Here is a 22,379-nt window from a genome sequence, read left to right on the forward strand (position 1 = left end):
ATGCATACCGACGCAACCGATCAACAGAGGATGCTATCTCCACAGTGCTCCATCTAGCACTCACCCACCTGGATAGCCCCAAAACATATGTTAGAATGCCTTTTATTGACTTTAGTTCTGCATTCAACACTGTGATCCCCTCCAAGCTGATCTCCAAGCTCAGCCAGCTTGGCATCAGCAACTCACTCTGCAACTGGATTATGGACTTCCTTCCTAACAGACCCCAGGCTGTTAAATTGGGGAGTCTCTCCTCCTCCACTATCACCCTGAACAGGTTGTGTGTTGAGCCCTCTGCTCTACTCTCTCTTCACTCATGACTGCGCCCCTGTCTATGGCTCCAATGCCATAATCAAGTTCGCAGATGACACCACTGTGGTGGGCCTGATCAGAGATGAGGATGAAACACCATATAGGGTTGAGGTTCAACATCTAACTACTTGGTGTAAAAACAATAACCTGGAACTCAACACCAAGAAGACCAAGGAGATCATTGTGCCAGGAGCAGGGCACACCCCCCCTCCATATCAGCGGTGCTGAGGTGGAGCGTGTGTCTAGCTTTAAGTTTCTCGGGGTCCACATCACAGAAAATCTCTCTTGGTCCCTCAACTCCTCCAGTCTGGTGAAGAAGGTGCATCAGCGCTTTCACTTCCTACGGACCCTTAAGAAAGCACAGCTTTGTCCTAGGATTCTATCGGACTTCTACCGCTGCACCACTGAGAGCATACTTACAAACTGCATCTCTGTCTGGTACGGTAACTGCAATGTTGCCGACTGCAAGGCACTAAAAAGAAAAGTGAACTCTGCCCAGAGGACTATTGGCTGTATACCCCCCCATCCACAACACATACCATGACCACTGCTTAAAAAAAGCCAAATCCATTGTCACGGATGACACCCACCCTAACCATGGACTTTTCACCCTTCTCCCATCCGGCAAGCGATACAGGAGCCTGTGCTCCCACACCAGCAGTTCTCAAGTACAGCTTCTTTCCAGAGGCTATAACACTGTTGAATAAACTCCCACTCCCCTCTCACTGGACTTTTAAATGGTTACCTGCTTACCTGTTGCATCTCACTTTCTGCAAGCTTCACCTGTTTACATTTACTGCCTTGCACTGTTTAACTGTTTACACTCAGTACTGCACTGTCTAGCACTGGACTTTTAAATGGCTACCTGCTTACCTGTTGCATTTCACTCTCTGCAATGTCTACCTGTTATATTTACTGCTTTGCACTGTATAACTGTTTTCACTCACTACTGCACTTTCATCAATTGCCCTTGCACTGCTATCACCTAAAAATCTGCACAATACTTTTTAAAACTTTTTTATATTCCATAACCTGACCAAAACCTGCACAATATACATAGATATACTACATGTATATATATAGTATTTATATAAAATGTATATTTATACTCTCTGTACATAATCTGTACCTATACTCCTGACAAACCTGTATTTATAACAGGTTTACACTGTTGCACATAATACATCTCTTTTGCCTACATAACTGCACAGAAACACTGTACTCAAATAGCACTTTGGTATTGAAATGCTTCTTTTGCACTTCTGGTTGGACATCAACTGCATTTCATTGGTTCTGTACCTGTACTCTGCTAGTGACAATAAAGTTTAATCTATTCTAATCTAATCTAATCTAATTTATGGACATGGTGTGCCTAGCGACCCGACTGCAAGCCCTCACGGAAACTGCGAACAAATGGATAACGGTGTTGGAAGAAAGCACGACAGGAGTAACACTGGCCCTGGGAGAAATCAAAGCTCTGCTAATGCACGTAGCGGGGGAAAACACTACAGAAGAGATGTTCCACGGAGCGATGTTGTCAAGAGTGGTGACCGGTAATGGACACCGCAACCACATACTGTATGGGCAGAGCTAAGAAAACATTACCCAGAGAAAATGGATCACTTCAAGCTAGAGGGGGGATTCTGAAGGATAAGGACTGTCCATCAAAGTTCCTACATGCCTTCCAACACAAGAGGGAAGATGACACAGGTAGCGACTGGAATACCACACAACGACTGTACATGCTGAAGGTGAAGAAGGTGATGCCACCGGAGGTGCAGGAACGGTAGGATATTGCCGTGGGGCTGACAAAAATGGACTAGCCCATGTTCTTACCATGTGGAAAACTGCAGAAGAAAAGATGAGAGGCATAGGAGCTAAACAAACAATTGGCCCACAAACTGACCCAACTGAAGCTGGGAGAACTGAGCAAGCAGAAGAAAGAAAAGATGAAGACCCAAGCCCCTGTAATAACGACTTTCCAAACCCAGAACCCTGAAGCACCAATGGCCCATGCTCCTGTGGTACACCAGGTTCACCCTCAAACGCACGCTGCCCAGCCAATGTCAACACCGCCAAACAACCCTACCGCAGCACCACTCACGTTCATTCATGTACATGTCAACCCCTCGGGGGACAATTATCGCTCCATGCAAGGTAGAAGTTGCACAATGCCGCATGGAAGGCCGCTGATGTGGGGACGTCCAATGCAACAGGATGAAAGACAAGCCCCCCCTGGAGCACAATACAAACACTCCCAGTCCAACCCAAATCTACACGATGGTTACCAACCAAATAACACATGTTGGGGATGTGGCCAAACATGCCACTCGAGAAGGGATTGTCCAACAAACCCATGGGAGATCCCGACGAATCCCAGGGAGGGCCCACCTCCAATTGGCAATACAAGGTGTGCCCAGAGAAGCCAGAGGGGGAAGTAATGTTACCAATCATCACAACCACAGGACGAACCCACCAAACCAGTTCTATTTCAAGAGAAATACACACCTTTATGGTAGACACAGATGCGACGTACTCATGCATTGGGAAAAACGGCTCCACTCTCCCCTCTCCAGTTCGTTAGTCAGAACAGTAGGCTTCTCTGGGAAAGCACAAGTGATATCCCTCAACGCAGAATGCACTATACTTGCACCTCTACTATACTTGTCCAACACTCCTATCAATCTGCTGGTAAAATACATCCTGTGCCCCCTCAAAGCTAACATCATGTGCACAGCGGACAGTAGACTTTTCCTGAAGATCCCCCCGCAAACATGATGCCCATGATACTCAACACTGACGCACGTGGGAGCCATTGGTACCAACCAAACTAAGAAGAGTCGGTGAACCACAACTGCCCCTACATTGCATGCTCCTATATGATGGACCTCAATGCCACACAGATTACAATGCATGCTGGAAGGAGCTGATCAACGGCAAACAGTACTCCATTATCAGCCAGGACCTATACGTCGGGCCCCAGGGTGCAGCAGCAGCTGCCGTAACACTACCACCAGAACTACAGGAGTGGTTTAAAGTCCAGAACTCTACTCCCACATCGTGAGTCTCATGAACAAGGTCCAATGGCCAAAACAGCACTACAGGTGCACGACTGGAAGCCCACTATCAATTGGTAAATCCATGTCTCTCCCGACAACCAACACATCAGGATATCAGGGTAGGTTTATGATGTAGGACAGGCAGAGAGTGTTCCTGATGAACTGCCACATTCCAGCGAGACAGACATATGGCTAAACACAAGACAGATGTAGGATGTGTAAAATCAGCAGAGTCCGTACCGTTAAATAAAAAGGAGCCAGGCTACCGCACCTGAAACATCTTCTCAAACAACATGCCATTGAAGGGATCAGTCCCACAATTGCAGGACTAGAAGCAACGGTGGTTCTGAGGAAAACCTGCCGAACCACCTGTTGTCCCGTACGTTACGGTGTTCAAAAGAAAGTGTAACCAACCTTGGCACAGGGACCATTCAAAGCCGATTAGCAACCAGAACTGAACTAAGAAAATTCTGGTTCCACCCAAATCACTGCTGCCGTGCAGAAGACACAGAGAGAACATTCACAGCTTATTGGAGAAGAGCGACCACCTCGGGGGCAGAAGAGGCAAGTGAAACCGCCCCGAAGGGAGAGGCGGAACAGGATGGGATGGGTGAGACCACCTCACAGGGACAGGAACACCTTGACAAAGGGGAAGATGACACCTCCCCATGGGGATAGAGGCAATCCAGGAGACTGGCTTCAAAGTGGAGAGCCATGGGGCATGATAGAGGAGACCACAAGCAGCAGCCCCACAAGCAGCATTTCAGCAAGTAGTGAGACCACTAACAGCAGTGAAACCACCAGGCCAGCAGGATGTCAGAGTCGACAATAAATTACATCTAGAGGGCCAGGAAGGGCTTGAGCACCAGTCATAATAATACTGACACTTATGTTGGTTCCAACCATCAGTAACAAGACAAAGGTAGAGCCATTCAATAGTATGTTGGCAGTAGGGGCAATACAGAGGGCCAGCAGGCTGACTATGCCCACCACAGAGGACAAAGGGGCACGTGGACAAAGCATCAGATAGGACAAGGAGGTAAACAAAGAGCTTCACAGTGGAGGTCCAACATGTTCTATAAATGGCTAGAATTTTCAGCTTAAAAAGTAAGCCAGAAAACCTGCATGGTCTGCTACAATGCTGAAAAACTTCCCCAAGCCAGGGCAATTCCATGACGTGAAATAGGAGGTTGCCCAAACCAAGTGCTTTGCAAAGTGTGTCATGCAAATTGCAAGAGGAGACACAACCCATGGATGGAGCGGCGACCAAAAGGTCTGCACAGTGAAAGGACAATAACTACGCAGAGTGGTCGTGCTAAGCTAACTAAGCAGGTACAGCCGTGGCACGGTGGCGCAGTGCATTGCACTGCTGCCTCACAGCAAGAAGGTCCTGGGTTCGATTCCCACCTGGGGCGCTGTTGGCACCCTGCTCCGGTGGGTTATCTCCCAAATAGGAGCCTTTCTGTGTGGAGGTTGCATGTTCTCCCTGTGCTCACATGGGGTTTCCTCCACCTCACGTCAGTAAGGACCCCCACCAAAAACATGCACCCATCATTGTCTGACCAGCAATGGACATTTATCACCTGGTCCACGTATGCTGCCCACTGCTCCTGGCTGTGCCCCCGGAGGAAGGACAAGCCAGGATGGGTCAAAAGCAGAGAATCCATTTCACTGGCCACCATCAAAGTGTGTGTGTGTGTGTACGAAATGCTCAGTATCTAGCTCACAACAGCAGATGGGTTGATTACTTATGGTATAATCAACAACGCATTATAAACTACACAATACAGCCTTAAGAAGGAGTCAGAAAACAAACCGACGCCATTTCCCTTATGACCCTGCAAAACAGATTTGTTATAGAAACACTCCTTGCCGAAGATCATGGGATGTGTGACATCGTCGGAGACAATGCAGGGGAAGAGGCAATCTGACTGAAGAATTGAAAACATTTTAAACAACTAAGGGAAGAACATGTTCAAAATCCCAATTGGAACACACAGGTTGGTGCTATATGGACATTTTTACAAAACCTATCCTGGCCCAAGATTCTCAAAGGCGTAGGGATCACTGTCTGCTTAATTCTGTTAGTAGAAATTATAGTTTTTTGTTTAGTAGTCCCACTGATTAATGTTATGGTTAAGAAAATGACTATAGGCTATAACAGGCCAATTCCCCGTGCACATAGAAGGAAATGAGTATGCAGTACATGCGGGACATATACCACCCGTATAGCCTCCCCACCAACGCCCAGGCTTGCGAACACACAGGTCAGGCAGACCCCTACCACTTATGCAGTGTTCCCACTAACAACCAATCGTGTGAACCCCTATACATGTCTATGGAAGAGCCCATACAGTGGCAGATTGTATAGTCACGACACCACTAACTCTGCTATTGTTTCGATAGATAATCATGGCGAGCTACAACTGTAAGGACACCAATGATCACCATCCCACCTCACACATGCCGGCTGCTAATATGCCAATCCCTTCAAATCAGAATGCTTACCCCACCCAATACACTCAATTCATGCCCATTGACAACCTCTCATTCATGCCCTTTGATAGTACCCCATACCAATCTTTCATGCCTCAGAGCCATGCTCTATATCAACCGCAAATGCTCCCCTAGTCTGTCTCCCTGGAAAACCAGTGGCCCCCAAAACAGATTTCCCACAGTTAAGCAATAGCCCCAGAACCCCCGAAGGTTCCACTCAGGCGAGTTCACACCCATGCAGGCCCCATTCCCCATAGGCTCACACCCTATTGCATAAAGCCTGTGATGAGACCGCCTGTATGTGTGTTAGTGTGTGTGTGTGTGTGTGTGTGTGTGTGCATGTGAAGTGTCCACCAGTCAGTGTACAGGACTTGTCCCAATTGGTTCTGGTGTTTAAGGTCGGTATTATATTGTAGCGCCTCCAAGCAGCGGAAAAGGCCCCGAGGCCGCCCCTGAGTCCCGCAGCTGTACAGACACCCCACGGCCGCAGGAAAGGCCCAAGCACCCTACCCTGCAGCCACGGAGGACCCATCAGCCCCCAGAGAAGCTAGAAGCCCCAACCCTCACGCCGGCCCCGAGGAGCATAACCCAGTCCCAGAGAGCGTGAGGAGACCCACACCTGAGGCGCACACATACAACCCACCCCCCATGTACAGGCACAAGACAAGATGAACTCGCCACCCCGCAGGCAAGCTGCCACAGCCGATCAGACGCCCCATTCAGCCACGAGCTCCAAGGATGTCAGTCGCTCCCCCCCCTAAAACCGACACCAGCAGGCCGCCAGATATACCCGCCCTCCACCACCCCCAGCACCGGGACACCTGCTGCCGAGAAGCCGCGCAGCGGGAGCAAAGTCTTACAGCTGCCCCCTGAACCCCAACCTATGTCCACAACAGCAAGTGGCACCCCAAGTGCCCCAGAAGGCACCCAGCGGCTCTCTCCTAAGACCCGCCAGGTCACGGAATGCCAGAAACCACAGGGCGCAGGCCGCCAGGACTCGAGCCTGGCCAGCAGGGGGCCCACCCAGCCGCACCCCGGCCAACCACACCCCCACACCAAACCGCCAGCACCCCACCACCCCAGAAAACCCCAGTGCTCAATGTGTGTTGTTGACAATTACAATTGCGGGGTGTGGGGGTGTGAGTCCTCCAACAGGTCGAACCCGAATCACTCGCACTCCTCCTGCCCTGCAGACCATGGTCTGGTGAAGTGTTGTTTGGAGAAAGATTTTTGTGAGAGTGTATGTGTTTTAAGCTAATATGAGTGGTATTAAAATGTTGGGACTAACAACAAGCACATCAGGCATGACGGTTAAGATCGCAGTTGCCCGCCATATCCCCACCCTTATAGCTCGCACCCCACCCATCCCGCAAACCCTAGGCCTATCGTGTGGTGTATGTGCCGAGTATCAGTTTTGGGACTGGGCGCAGAGTGGCCCGCCATGCGCCTCCACCATACCGGGCAGCTCTGCGCCCAATTAGGCCCCTGTCCAGAGGAGATGCTCTCTGAAGAGCTGGGTCTTCAAGTGCTTCTTAAAGACAGAGAGGCAGGCCCCTGCTCTGGTGGTTTTTGGCAGCTCGTTCCACCAACCTGGAACTACAAATGAGAATAGCCTGGATTGCCGTGGTTGTGCAGCCGGCAGAGCCAGGCGACGCTCATTTGACGAACGCAGCATCCGGGAGGTAACATGTGCTCTTACAAGAGCATTTAAGTAAGTGGGAGCATTCCCAACAATCACTCTCTAGGCAAGCATCAGAGACTCGAACTTGATGCGAGCGGCTACAGGTAACCAGTGGAGCTCGATAAGCAGCGGAGTAACGTGTGCCCTCTTTGGCTGGTTGAGCACCAGTCGCATCGGCGCATTCTGTATCATCTGCAGTGGTTTCACCACACAATCCGGCAAGCCTGTTAAGAGAGTGTGCAGTAGTAGAGGCGAGAAATCACCAAGGTTTGTAGCAGCGGTTTAGTGGCATATTGGGTCAGGTACGGCCTGACTTTTTGGATGTTGAATAGTGCGATGCGGCACGACCGAGAGCAGCAACATGATCCGAGAATGTCAGTTGGTCATCAATAATGACACCTAGATTCCGTGCAGCCTTGGTAGGAGCAAGAGATAAAGAGTCAATTTGGATATCAATGTTGTGATAAATACCTTGTTTGGCCAGGAAGACCAACAGTTCCGTTTTTGGCAGGTTTAGTTATAGATGGTAATCCTTCATAAACGTGGATATGTCAGCAAGGCAATCCGAGATCCGCATCGAGACAGTAGGGTCATCAGGCAGGAAAGACAGATAGAGTTGAGTACAATGAGAACAATAGCAACGTGCCGTCGTGTGTATTAATTCTCATTTCACTCAACTGATAGTTTCCCTTTCCTGTATGACCATCACACGTACAGGGTTTGGGAGAAACAAGGCTCTTCTTTTAATGGAAAGTGGAGCCTTCCCGCCCAACACCACCAGTAAACAACCCAATAGTCTCTGGTCTCGTACTGGGTGTGAAATCGGAAATGTCCTTGTTGTGTTTGCCATCTGTCTCCCAAAGGGTTGGCTCGAGGGCTGCGTTTGCCTGTTGCGTAATGGAGCCAAGCAGAGCATCCCTGATAAAAATGGACGTCTACCGCTTCACGCCGCTACAGCTGAAAAGGACCTCAAGTGAGTGACTCCCCGCAGACCTTTAAAAGGCATTTTCTGCCAACTTATTGACAGAAACATAATTTACTATGCAACAGTGATCAACCATCAAGTGATATTGGCCTTTAAGCCATACAGACTTCTGTGAAACAAATTAATTTCAGCTGTTCCTGTGATTCACAGATTGATGGCGGTCCTGTTGCAGCAATCCATGGCATGTGAAATTAACCACCAAGATAACGAGGTAGGTGGCACAGGTTTGATTATTTGAAAGAGGTTACATTTTTTGTATAATGAATTGTACTTTATTGTTATGTATTCCATGTATTATTGTCTATCAGTTTTTTTATACTTCAGATAACTGATACGGCAGATTTGCTTGTTTTTGTCTGTCTGTCTACAACTGTTCAATGGAGGCACAGCAGAACCTAATTTATCTCAACTTCTTTCAATCTCGTCTTTCAGTCTACCCAAGCCTGTTATCAAAGTGCAAGAAAAATGTTCAGAAAATCAGTGAAAAAGTTTTTTATTTTAACTATCCAAGAAAAAAGCATATGATCTACACTCAAAATATGAACCATTATCCAAAAAAACAATATAATGTATTCCCCCAAAATTGTCACTTTTTAACTGTGGCCTCTGCGTAATCGAGGGCGATTCAAAAACAGCTTAGTTGGGGAGAGACATTGGAACATATGATAACAATTTCTCACAGTACCATTAAATAACAGCACATAAGATTTTAATATTCAATAATACACTAGACATGATCTTTGGTCGCATGTCGCAGGCATTGTTGGCTTGTAACCGGCCAACGTAGTTGGTAAGTTCAGATAAGTGAGGTTCAGATTAATGGGGATGTAGTGAGTATAAATATGCAAATGTTTAGCCTGGATTATTTTATTTGTCAGGGAATGACGGCACTTCATTGGGCATCCTTCCATAATCGGCCCGGGCATGTACAGGCCCTCCTTCAGAAGGGGGCAGATCCAACACTGCTGGACAAGGACTTCAAGACAGCCCTTCATTGGGCAGTACAGGTATAAACATTAGGTGGTGGTTAGAGTGGGAACGGCTGAAAGGATAAAATAAATAAATTAAATCATAATTTACTGACATCAGCCCAATGTGAAAGCCCAGAAGAAAACCTGAAACAAATCACACGCAAGAAAAATGATCAAACACAATGGAGATCTTGACCATCTTCTGATGTATAAAGTCTAAATAGAACCTATCTTTTTGTTCTATATGATTTTTATATATATATATATATATATATATATATATATATATATATATATATATATATATATATAGGCTGTCAAAGTTAACACAATAATAACGCTGTGGCAGATCCGCCTGCAGCACAGCACCCAAGTGGTGTTTTCAGGGCCCTCTGACACAGAGACACAGATGATGGGGCAGAACATACCCAGTTCATTGTAGCGAGTGGCCTCAGTGGAACAAGCCCCAGAGCAGACGGACAGCATGTCATGACAAGGCAATGTCATGACCTCTCCTGTGTATGGGTGGGGACGGGGGTTTTACCTGTTGCTCACTGATTATTCTAACGAGCAACAGGTATATAGCCACATTGATCCTTGGCCCAATCACCTAGACCCAGAATAGGTGTGGCAGCTCAAACCACACCACCCCCACACCACACACCCTCCCCCAGGGCGACTTGCCGACTACCCATTCCTCCCTTCCAGAGCGGGTGGCCTCAGCCTGCTGTGCTGTCTGGTGGAGGTGTAGCCGGGCTTGGCTGTTGCGGTGGCTGCTTGGAGTGGTGGCCTGGCTGCTGGGCTGCTGGATTGACCCGATAGCTGCTAGGTGGAGCACCTACAGTAGCTGCCAGTGGTTATCCATGGTGGTTGCTGCGGCTGCTTCTTCCGTGGTCCTCCGCTGGACCCCCTGGGTGCTGCTGCTGCCAGTCAGGAGAGGATTGGAGCTGGGGCCGCCCGTTGACCCGCTGGTGGCTCCAGGGCGTCTTCGGACGGCCCTTCTGTGTCCTTTCCCTGTGCCGGAGAGTTCCTGTTCAGGTACCACTGTGGCAGATCAGCCTGCCACACTCCACCCCTTTTCAGGGCCCACTGACACAGAGACACAGACGATGGGGAAGAAAACATACCAGTTTATTGTAGCGAGTGGGCTAGGTGGAACAAGCCCCAGAGCAGATGGACAGCATATCATGACATGCTGTCCATCTGTTCAGAGCCTTTTTGTCGCATTAACGCAATGGGGGAAAACGATTCAGAAGGCTGAAGACGGATCAGGAAGCCTTTTTTATTTTTTTTTTGGCTGAGAAGTATGTACGCTTATGCACGCACCATAGGCAGACAGACAGGTGGTGTCAGACAGAGCTACAAGCGTCATAGGCAGCCTATGACATTTGTGGCTCACAGCGCCTATGATAGACTAGCAACAGCCTTGACAACACCACACTATTTGATTGACACATATACAGACAAATCAGTGTTGAATTCAAATGCATGGTGCATTGTCTATATTTTCTTGATTGGGTTTGGTAATAATTAGTTTGCCATAATAACATGATAAACGTCAATAATATTATCATATTAATTGTGATGAAAACTGGGATAATTTGGGAGAGAATGTTGAAAACCAGAACATTTTAGATATTTGTTTGGCTTGAGTTTGCCGTATTATGATTTATGCATAAATGAAATACCTTTGATGGTTTCAGGACAATATTTGTCATTGTTTTTGGTTGTTAATTGATTGATTAATCGCAAGTAAATATTTTAACCGATTGACAGCCCTAATAGTATATATATATACAGTATATGTATATATATATCGGCCATTATATTGATAATGTGGCACCACGGTTCTGTATTAAACTGAACCGTAATTTTTCATGTTACACCTCTAATAAATAAATACATATATACTGCTGTATATATAAGGTAAGATTAAACTTTATTAATCCCTGTGGAGAAACTCAATTGTCACAGCAGCAACAAACAGTGCAAGTCAACAAAGGAATCAGTAGCTAAGTAAGATAAGTAAACGTAACATATGTACACATCTCATCCACAGAGTTAACATGGAGTAGACTATGCTAACTCATAGTAGTGAGCCCCAATGTGGGCAGAAGTCATATTATGCTGAAGTAAGTCAATAAGCAGCAGTAATAAGTCAATAAGTCAATAAGCAGCAGTAATTAAAACAAAACAATAATGTGCAATAGCATCATAACAGCATTACATAAAGTGTGAATCCAGTGATAGGACTCAGATTATGCATTCTATTTTATGAACGTGCATGGGACCAGAATGCAGGACACAGACTCAAAGAACATAAAGGAAAAGTTTATTTGAGGGGGATGGGCTTGGAGAGTAGGGGAAAGGGGTCTGAGTGTAGCAGAAGCGAAGACGGGGAATGGAGGTGCAAAGCCGGCAGGTAGTGGGGTCGTGAAGCAGCGGCAGACAAGCAGGATGGCAGGCAGGACGATGATCCTGGGGCATGGAGACACAGGTTAGTGAAGGACAAAACAGGACATGTCAATCACAACAGACTTGGATCTAGGATGGCTAGCGTGTAGTACCACAGAGGTGAAACAGGGTTTAAATACTGGAGCAGAGGAGATGATGATCCGATTGACTGCAGGTGCACTGGTGGAGCAGGGAGCCAGGACAGTGAGGAGGGGAAGCCATGCCCAGGCCAACATAGACACACAGAGACTGACAGGGAAGACAGGAGACACAAGGGGAAAGGGAAATACATGAAAACACAAGGAAAACAACTGGAGTGATGGCTGTTCTAGCCAGCAGGTTTCTGTTTCTTGTCACGACCAGAACTGGGAGAGACCCAAATGCAGATGGGGCAAGGGCGGCCTCTAGTGGCGCTGGGAGGCCGTGGGCCTAACAGTTTCTCAACAAAATTGAGGAGAGAAATAAGCAAGCGAGCTAGTGGTGTTCTTGTCAGTCTCAAACCCTGCATAAAAGGAGTTCAGTTTGTTGGCTAGGGAGGTGTCCACACTCGTGGCTAGGGAGAGGCTGCTCTTGTAGTTCGTAATAGTCCGCAGCCTCTGCCACAAGTGTCTGATGTCCCGTTGTTCCATCTGTCGCTCCACTGTGTCCCTGTACGTCCGTTTAGCATCCTTCACCACCCTCCGCAGATCGCACGACACCGCTTTGTAACTGTTCATATATCTGGATACAAGACCTTCGTTGTAAGCGGCCGTGTGAGCATTCAGAGCACCACGGTTTGACCCACGGTTTCTGGCTCGAAAATGTTTCACTGTGGCATTAACAGCAACTTCAGTAAACTCGCTGAAGTCACTGGAACTTCATTGAAACATGTCCTAGTCAACTTCAGTCAGAGCATCCTAAAACGTGGCCTCTGACCACAGCTTTAGGTCCCTCGGCACTACCAATTCACGCACAATGCATGGCTTGTGAACAGGAAGTAACGAGATAGCAGAATGATCTAATTTCCCAAAAGCAAGGAATGAGACGGTCTTCTATCCGTTCTTGTACGGTGTGTAGCAGTGGTCCAAAGTTCTATCTCCCCATCAGGCTTTACCACCTGCACGATGGGACTAGACCAGTCACTCGTGGACTCCTCTATTATGCCCATGTCCAGCATGGCCTCTCATTCTGCCTGAACAATCTTGTGTTGGTGTGCGGGCAGGCGATACAGCCGAGAGTGCACTTTCATCCTCAGGGTCATCTCCACATGATGACCACAAAAAGGCCCTTCAACTTTGCGAGCAATTTAGAGCTGGACGTAGGGAGCAACACTAACACCTTGTCACCCGTACAAATTGTCTGAACTGAGACTCCCAGTCGTATAAGAAGCGTTGACGTTCCTGAGCAAATTCCCCCGTGATAGGTCCATAACATACTGTATTTCATTCTTAGTAGTGCTACAACCTTCCTCCCTAGTTTTCTTTAATTAGGTCTAGAACCCCCCAGAATCTCCTACCAAAGAGGAGTTCAAAGGGAGAAAATCCTGTGGAGGCCTGGGGAACCTCCCACACTGCAAACAACAGGGGGTCCAACCACTTGTCCCAATTACGGCTATCGTCGTGAACGAACTTTGGATTCATGTTGTTCAGCGCTCCACCAGGCCATCAGTCTGAGGATGGTAAATGCTGGTCCGAATTGAGCGCACACCCAGTAACTCATTAAGTTACCGAAGTGTATGTGACTTAAAGGTAGTGCCCTGGTCTGTCAGGATCGACTTGTAACAGCACCTGTGCCACACTTTTGGCCATAATACTGCACAGGGGCACTGCTTCGGGGTACCGGGTTGCATAATCCACGAGGACTAACACAAAACGATTCCCGCGGGACTCGATTTTAACTACCCCCTCAAAGGCCCCGCGTAGGGTATTGTCTCGTGACTGTGCCAGCAGAAAATCATTGATAGGGAAGGTTAAGGGGACCAGGGGAGATCCCACTTGGGATCCCGCTGCCCCTGCACCCATTGTGCCAACCGAGGACCCCTCTGTGTCACCACGCGCCAATCAACACTCACATTTCCGTACCGACCGTGAATACACCGGCCTCTCTCATCAATGCGTCAAACCCTGGCCAATCCATGCCCAATATCAGAATCAGGGAGTGCGACTGGCGGGAACTAACCGCAGTCTGTACCCTATAATTTTTCTCTTGAAACGAATTTCGAGCCGGACCGTCTGATTACATTACATTAACATCCCAATGCACACAACGAACCTCCACCTGTGATGCCTCTACTAATGCTCCGGGTCGAACCAAGTGTTGCTGGACCATTATCTGTGAACAGCCCGAGTCCAGTGAAGCCTGATGTCTACCCCCTATAGCCTTACCGGTACTTGGTAGGCCCCTTCCCGACCAGAGGTCCAGCTCCTCTTCCAGGTCTGTGAGGCGCTTCCGCAGGAGGCGGATCGGCTCCGGGGTGCCCTTCACTTGGTGCCCTGCCCCTCCCAAGTCCCTGTTCAGGCGCAACTTGGGCTAGTCTCTGCCCACAGGTAGGGTTTTAGGGAGGGTCTTGCCATGGTGCGCCAACATGGTAAGAGTTTTTATTTGACAGAGGAACAAAATGGCTCGCTGGCCAGAAGTATAAATAAAAAATAATAATAATGATGATTGTTATTGTATTGTTACTGTCTCTATGCTCACCAGTAGGTGGTGAGCGTAGAGACAGCGAGACTGCTGGATGAGCTGAGAGAAGAAGAGTGTAAGATGTAGAGAGGCAGAGCAAGCAAGGATAAAGTAATGTACGCCATGAGTGTGAGCAGTTGCGAAGAGTAAAAGAAAATACTCAACAGTTCGTCGTCTCCTGTGCTTCAATCACCAAGATAACAAATTGGCAATGAGGATGAGCGATTCCATACCGAGTCCACAGCCCTTCCTTCCTCATGTTGGTGAGCCGCCAATACCATTTGAAACGTGGCGGAAATTCATCAACAATGACATGTGATACAGTAGGAGCCACTTGGAGAGGGCAGCTGGAACATGACAGGAGCCAACTGTGATTGGAGCATGGCTGACCCATGCAGGGACCCTGTCGGGTCCTTTCTCGGATCTTGTCTGTAATTATATCCCCCTCGATGATGTGATTTTGCGCCGGTGCCTGGATACGCCCCCAGGCTGCATTTGTGGAAAAGCAGGTGCAATGCTTTATCTGTCCACCGGGGGAAGCAGGTTAAAAATATAAAGCAACTTGCATAAACGGGATAATCTTGCAATTGTTTGATGAAAAACATAGATGTTTTGTAAAGGAAATTTCTTTCTGTACATCTCTTCATAGCATCATAAAAAAATCATAGCAAATATAGAATCAAGATATACATCTCTGATTTAAAAAAATTAATGGTTTGAAAGAATATTTAAATCAGTTTTTTTATTGTAGATATATTTAATTGAATTAAACTAATGAAAACACTGTGTTTAACCGTATGTAACATATGTTTTATTTTACATAAAATAAATGTGAAATATCGCAACAAATATGCTTAATGTATCGCAAAACTTCCCATATCGTGTGTTTTCACACCGCAGGAACGTTTTGGAGGAACCGTCCCTTTTATTGTGCCCACACTGCAGGAACTACTGTAGGGAAGTAGTTCTTAAAACTCAGTTTCGAGCAACTTATTTAGCTCCTACCCCAGGATGGGGACTGAACCTTCAGTGATGTAGGTGCCGGTGATGGGTCTAAGACCACGGTCCCTCGGACTGGATCCGCCCGGTCCGCCCGGTTTCAACATTTTTCTACCATTGAGAAAGCAATCAAGCTGTTCTTGACTCCCTTCCTGATGAATGCAGAAGAAGTGGAAGAAAGTCTGCAATTCAAACCTATTGAAATGCAGTGTGATAATCAACATCAGCTTCTCTCCCTACCCGACTTCTACCAGAGCTTGGAAAGGGCCAGGTTTCCTCTGATGAGATGCCACGCAAAAAGAATGATGAGTCTGTTTGGCTCAACAACATATGTGAGCAAACATTTTCTCTGTTAACTCTGAACAAAAGCAGGTTGAGAACCAAAATGACCGACAGCTATCTCCGTGATGTCTCTTCGCATCTCAGCTACCAAACTTACTCCTGACCTGCCTGCCATCCTTCAGTCCAAAGCACAGCATCACTACTCCCACTGAGTGCAACACTGTTCCCATTATAGGTGTGTTAAAAATATATTACACAGTATTCATGTGTTACTAAGCCAATTACTTAATAAATTCAGTGAATTAAAGTTGATAACATTTTCTAACAAACATTAGAAATGCATAACAAGCTTGAAATATACCCATCCCCTTTTCCCCATATTTGTCCCCCTTTATACAGGGCTGTGAAGGGGATCACCATCCTGCCTAAGAAGCAATCTGAGGCTGCTGTTTTGAGAATGTGCCGCCAACCATTTTTGAAACAAAATAAATGAAAACTCATTAATAGAAAGCTGTTATGTAGGCGGGTTTTTTTCTTTAAGTATATTCAATTATCACAAATAATTATGACCCACCGCATACTTCAGGGTTGTTGATTGCCACACTCTTGTTAATGACAAGAGTGTGGCAAACTGTGATTCTGAGATAATAACCTTCAAAGTTTTACCCACACTTGGTTGATTCAGCTAGCTCCCAGAATGCAAATGGGGTTGGCGAACAAACAAAGCCACATGGCTACTTAACATCCTGGTGAATGGGGCAATCACTGCTTGTTCATGTGTTTTGAGGGAATGTTAAACAGCGTCATCAACACACAACTATTTTTGTTTTTTAAAAAGCTTTTATTTTACAGTAAAAATATACATTTATAAAAGTGGAATTATTTTGGAATTTAAAAGTACGGACAACACAACAAAATGTGGAGTCTATCAATAATATGATTCTCGGGAATCTGAAATCTGAAATCTGAAAATCTGCCAATCACCAACCTCAACGGACTTCATCACGTCATCAACTTCTTCCGTTGTAACGGTCTCCTCCTGTGGTTCTTGAAAATATTCTGTTTCATCATCACATTCAGGTTGAAATCAGAATATCAGATTCAGTAGCACTGTCGTTTTCAGCGTTCTCAAGTCCAGCACTGCTTACACTGACTTGGATCGCCCTGGTCAGATAAAGGTCCACGAAATGATTTCGATCTTCATCCACCGGCTTCTTGTAATCCATAACAACAAAGAGACGGAAGTTTTCACAGACAAGTGAAACCAGATCCTCAACTTGTTTACGGAAGTGACGTCAGTGACATCACAATTTCTTCTTCGATGGTAGACGTTGGTACAAGCCACCTCCACAATGATGTCTCAGTTTTTATGTAAAAGTAGTAAGATTTAAAGGTTGAATTCTATCAAAACGGTTTCACATTGTGACTTCACATCACATGGAATATGGAGAAATGATCTTCACCTGGTCGGTCACTTCAAAAGAAAAGATCGATCAGCGCTATTCAGCATCCCGGTAAGTGAACTGTGTTTCCCTATGTAATCTAACGGGAATATTTAACTCCACGGTTTAACATTTTTCCACTATTTCAAAATCGAACTCGGTTTTGAAAATACTTTGAGAGATAAAAAAAACCCCACAAAGGAACACCAATTTGGAAAAATCTCATTTTCCTTCAAGAAAGCTTTTTTCAACTTATTTGGCTGCTCCTGGTGATTTTAGAAAGGCGCAAGACAGCGGTTTTCACTGCGGTAGGTCACAATTTACCTACATTTGATTAATTTAGTTAACTTTAATACACTACACTTTAATTTGGACTTTTATGTGGAACATTCAAACAACTCCTTCCATCACAGCCAACTCAGGGATTTGAAGCAATATTTTTAACCGTGTCCCCAAAAACAAATCACATATCAGGGTTTGAAAATGTTCAGACATTCACATTTTAACATGACATTCATGGTAAATGCAACGTAAATAAAAATACAAATTGATTTCTAACTACTCAACAAATTTGAGTATATTGTAATATTAGTAATAGTTGTACCATTAATAAGAAAATATATAAAAGCAGCACTGTGTTACTTTTGGTATTTGGGATTTGGCACCCTACAGATTTCGAGTGCAATTGCAATTTTTCATCACTGTTGTAAAACTTGGTCCGGTGTCTAAAAATCATTAATTTTACCGGGCAAATTTTAACGTTATCAGTCATGTTTCAATAACAGTCTATGTTACAGACACAATATACTGTAATGTACACCTAGGCACCCCTTGCATGGACCTCGCGGCTTCAGCGAGCACTCGGTCTATGACTCCCCCGGAGCCTGTCTCCCCATGGTACCAAAAAAGAGGGCGCAAAGATCGGCCCCCTGCCCGGCCTGGCAGATCAGCTTGCATGCGTGAGTTAGAGGGTGAAACAAACAATGCAAGTGAGGGCCTGCGCGCGCCAACTGATGTGTGTGCGCCAGGTGCACCTGGCCCTTCTCATCCATGCCATTGGCAAGGAGGAGTGGCTGTGCTTTGCATGAGCATTATTGCTGGACATTTAGGTCGACAAGTTATTGGTAATTATTTTTAGTTTTTTTAAAGAAATTGTACCAGGCAAAAAAATGGTAATTACTGTAGCCAATTTCTCCATATTACAAGTAAGTGTACCATCAAAATGATTTTTTAAGCTGTTATTTATTGCACATTAAACCTTTTATGTGTGTGTGTGTGTGTGTGTGTGTGTGTATTTTCAAGGGGAAAGGTAAGGGGGTTATCTAGAGGTAAAGTGTGAATATTGTCCTTTGCCCCTTGTTGTATATTGAGTGCCCTGTGCTCTTAGTTTGTGCTCATAGTTTCTTCTTTTGAAGTCCTTGTTGTGTGACCATCAGAGGGAGACGGGGGAAGGATGGTAAAGGGGTTCACCGTTCAGTTTACTGATCTCCTGGGGTCACTTGAGTTGTTTCACATCTTGTTGCTAATCGCTTTCCCAGAGCTGATTGTCTATCGGCCAGGATTTAGACAGGATAGTTTAAACACCAAAAGGGCCTTAATCCACTCCTTGTCTGACCAGCGATGGACACTCGTCATAGGTCCCCGGGCGTGTCCACGAATGCTGCCCAGTGCTCCAGAAAAGAAAAGAAGAAGAAACAGTCTTTAATTGTCACACGACACTCCACAACACATGCTTGCACACACACACACATGCACATGCTTGATGGTGGCCGGTGAAATGGCTCCTCTGCTTTTGACCCATCCTGGCTTGTCCTTCCTCCGGGGGCACAGCCAGGAGCAGTGGGCAGCATACGTGGACGCGCCCGGGGACCAGGTGATAAGTGTCCATCGCTGGTCAGACGATGATGGGTGCATGTTTTTGGTGGGGGTCCTTACTGACGTGAGGTGGAGGAAACCCCATGTGAACACGGGGAGAACATGCAAACTCCACACAGAAAGGCTCCTGTTTTTGGAAGATAACCCGCCGGAGCACGGTGCCAACAGCGCCCCAGGCGGGAATCGAACCCAGGACCTTCTTGCTGTGAGCAGTGCAATGCACTGCGCCACCGTGCCACACACCGCTCCAGGCTGCCCCCCCGGAGGAAGGACAAGCCAGGATGGGTTAAATGCAGAGGCCTCATTTCACCTGCCACCATCCAAAGCATGTGCATGTGTTGTAGTGTGGTGTGCTGTTTGACAATAAAAGATTCTTCTTCTTCTTCATCTGGAATGTGCCAGGGAAGCCAAATGAAGCCTTTCATCGATGGGGAAATGTAATATCGCTGGCAAATAAGATGGCCAAACTCTCCACTTTGGTCTGCAGGCGGCAGTAGCTTGTTTTGCTTCACAGAGGCTTGACTGAATAGGCATATATTGGACTGTTCAAGCCTGATTTACGCTTGCTGCTCGCGCGAGGGAGTGATGCAGCGCGTGCCGCAGATGATGTCACCAGGCACTGGCGCCATGGCGCCTCGGACATGCGTGACGTAGCAGTGCAACGTCGAGCACCTCCGAGATTTTGTTATTTGGCGCAAGGGCTTTCCCTGGGAGAATTGCATTGGAAGCAATGGCGATCAGCGTTTTGCTGTGTTTTATTTCTTATATGTTGGCCAAAATTGATCCGCAGCACAAGTCAGATGTGAAATCTACAAATTACTTTGACGCAGAGACAAAATAGTATACATCCGCTTTTTTTTGGTTAGAAGTGAAAAGTATTGGAAAGCCCTTTCTTCGTCCAAAATGAGATTTATATTCCTCAAGTTGCTTCTATCTCTCAATGTATTTTCAAAACTGCATTTGATTTCTAAATATTACATAAATATTAAAAAGTAGAGGCTGCTTAGATCCACCAGCATTTCACGGGGGGGGACTCACCAACTTGCTAAATTTGCATAACATTGCAAACGGTGAATTTATGGTTCCCTTTTATGCAAACGTTCAAATTAAGATTATCCTTCAATGTTCCAATTGATGTGAAGTCAGAATGTGAAACTGTTTTGATAAAATAAACTAATAATAATAAAATAATTTTAAATTAACCCGGGCAACACCATGTTTGTTGCAAAAACTGTTGCACTGATGTAGCTTACGCTGGCTCAGAGGACACGAAGAAGAAGCGCTGACGTCCCTTTCATAAGCAATGCTTAAACGCAACAACAAGCTCTGTATATGGTGGTTCTTTAAAAGAAAGTAGTCCGTCTATTTTCCTTTTCTTTATAGTTTCACTATTTTTCAATTACAACAATGTGACGGCAATGTGAAAGTCATTAAACTCAAGAGTAAGGATGCTAACTTCCTGACTCACATGTCAGTATTGAATGGAGTTTGGCTGGCTGTCAATCTATGTTCCATTACTCATAAACACATAGGGAGGACAGTTATAGTGAACGAAGAATGGAAAGAAAATTAACTTAAACTTAAAAATCAAGGATTAACTTCAATTATGCATTTTCAAAATTTTTTATTATATTATTTCAGAAAAACACATTCAACATTATCGTATTGAAGGAGTGCAGCACTATCCAAATCTTCTGAATGTGTATTTTGTGCTGCAAAAGACTGGAAATGCTTCTAAAACTTTAAAGCATGATTTCTCAGAACTTCTGTTTGCAAAACCTTAATAAATAAATTAATATTTGCGTTCTTCCCACAAGAGATACCTTGTTTTGAAGATTCTACACCTTAATATTATGTGAAAAAACAAAAATGTCCAATTTCAAAATGTGACCATTAAGCGGGTCACATTTTTTTATTCACCATTTTTCGTTATTGTTAGTGTAGCTGTGAGCTTTGTAGAAAATGTCACTCTACTTTAAAACATTTTAGAATCAGAATCAGAATCAGAATGGTCTTTTTTGCCAAGTAAGTTTACATGTACAAGGAATTTGTCTTGGTGTACGGTGCATACATGAAACATAAATGTAAAACAATGAGTAAAATATATAAGTATATGTAAAATAAGACTGTTTTTTTGTTTTTTTTTTGTTTTTGTTTTTTTGTTTTTTTTCGTAAAGCTGTACAGTTTGTGCAGGAATGTGCAAATGTTTTGTCTAAAGTGTAACAGTATGTGCAAGGTTCACAGATAAGACTCCAGAAGAATGAGGAATGTGCATTAATGTAATGCATTGACATACCCATTCAATTTAGGGTGTACAGGACCGTGTAGTGTCTATTGGGGGGGGGGGCGTCCGTTTCAGTGGCGGGTCCCGGGCCTTGTTGATGAGGCCAGTTGCAGACGGGAAGAAACTGTTCTTGTGTGGAGAGGTTTTGGCCTTGTTGGATCGCAGCCTCCTGCCAGAGGGAAGTGTTACAAACAGTTTGTGACCGGCATGGAAGGGGTCCGCCACAATCTTACCTGGATGCCTCAGGGTCCTGGAAGCGTACAGGTCCTGGAGCGATAGTAGATTGTGGCCAATCACCTTCACATCAGCTAATCACATTTAGAACTGGGAATCGATCCCGGGCCACGGCGGTGAGAGCGCCGAATCCTAACCACTAGACCACCAGGGAGAAAAGGAGAGGGATGTAATCAGGAGGTGTCTTTGGAAGTGTGTTCAAAGCAGGTGCTGGTGGTGTGTGTATGTCTGTGATGAGTCTGCCTGAATATGTGTGTGTGTGTGTGTGTGTGTGTGTGTGTGTGTTTATGTCCACCGGTGAGTGCACGGGACTTGTCCCAATAAGTTATGTAGCACCTCCAAGCAGCGGAAAAGGCCCCGCAGCCACCCCTGATTCCCGCAGCCGTAAAGACACTCCACGACCACAGGAAAGGCCCAAGCACCATGCCACACAACTACAGAAGACCCCCAGTCCCAGGGAAACTGGGAGCCTGCAGAGCAACAGATTTTTGGTCGGCTGGTATCGCATTGCGTGGTTGGTCTGGTGAAGAATTTGCAACTCCAGGTTATTACTTTTATAAAACATACATTTTCACATATAAATAATAAAATAAAAAATAACCTTTAAAAAGAAAAAATTGTATCAAAGTAATACCATCTGAAACTTGCT

The 22,379-nt window shown here is 45.8% G+C and overlaps 1 protein-coding gene across 1 annotated transcript in view; it reads left to right on the top strand.

Annotated features, from left to right (window-relative positions):
* The window catches only part of ankrd55 (ankyrin repeat domain 55), a gene marked incomplete at both ends in the record, with an annotated part of 154,044 nt that overhangs the window by 88,281 nt on the left and 43,384 nt on the right, over window positions 1–22,379 (top strand). The window contains 3 exons of the mRNA XM_080018326.1: window positions 8,409–8,518; window positions 8,681–8,741; window positions 9,409–9,537. Coding sequence (XP_079874452.1) covers window positions 8,409–8,518; window positions 8,681–8,741; window positions 9,409–9,537 — 300 coding nt within the window. The remainder of the gene's footprint in view (window positions 1–8,408; window positions 8,519–8,680; window positions 8,742–9,408; window positions 9,538–22,379) is intronic.

This window comes from Zeus faber (genome assembly GCF_960531495.2).
Source record: "Zeus faber genome assembly, chromosome: 17".
NCBI lineage: Eukaryota > Metazoa > Chordata > Actinopteri > Zeiformes > Zeidae > Zeus > Zeus faber.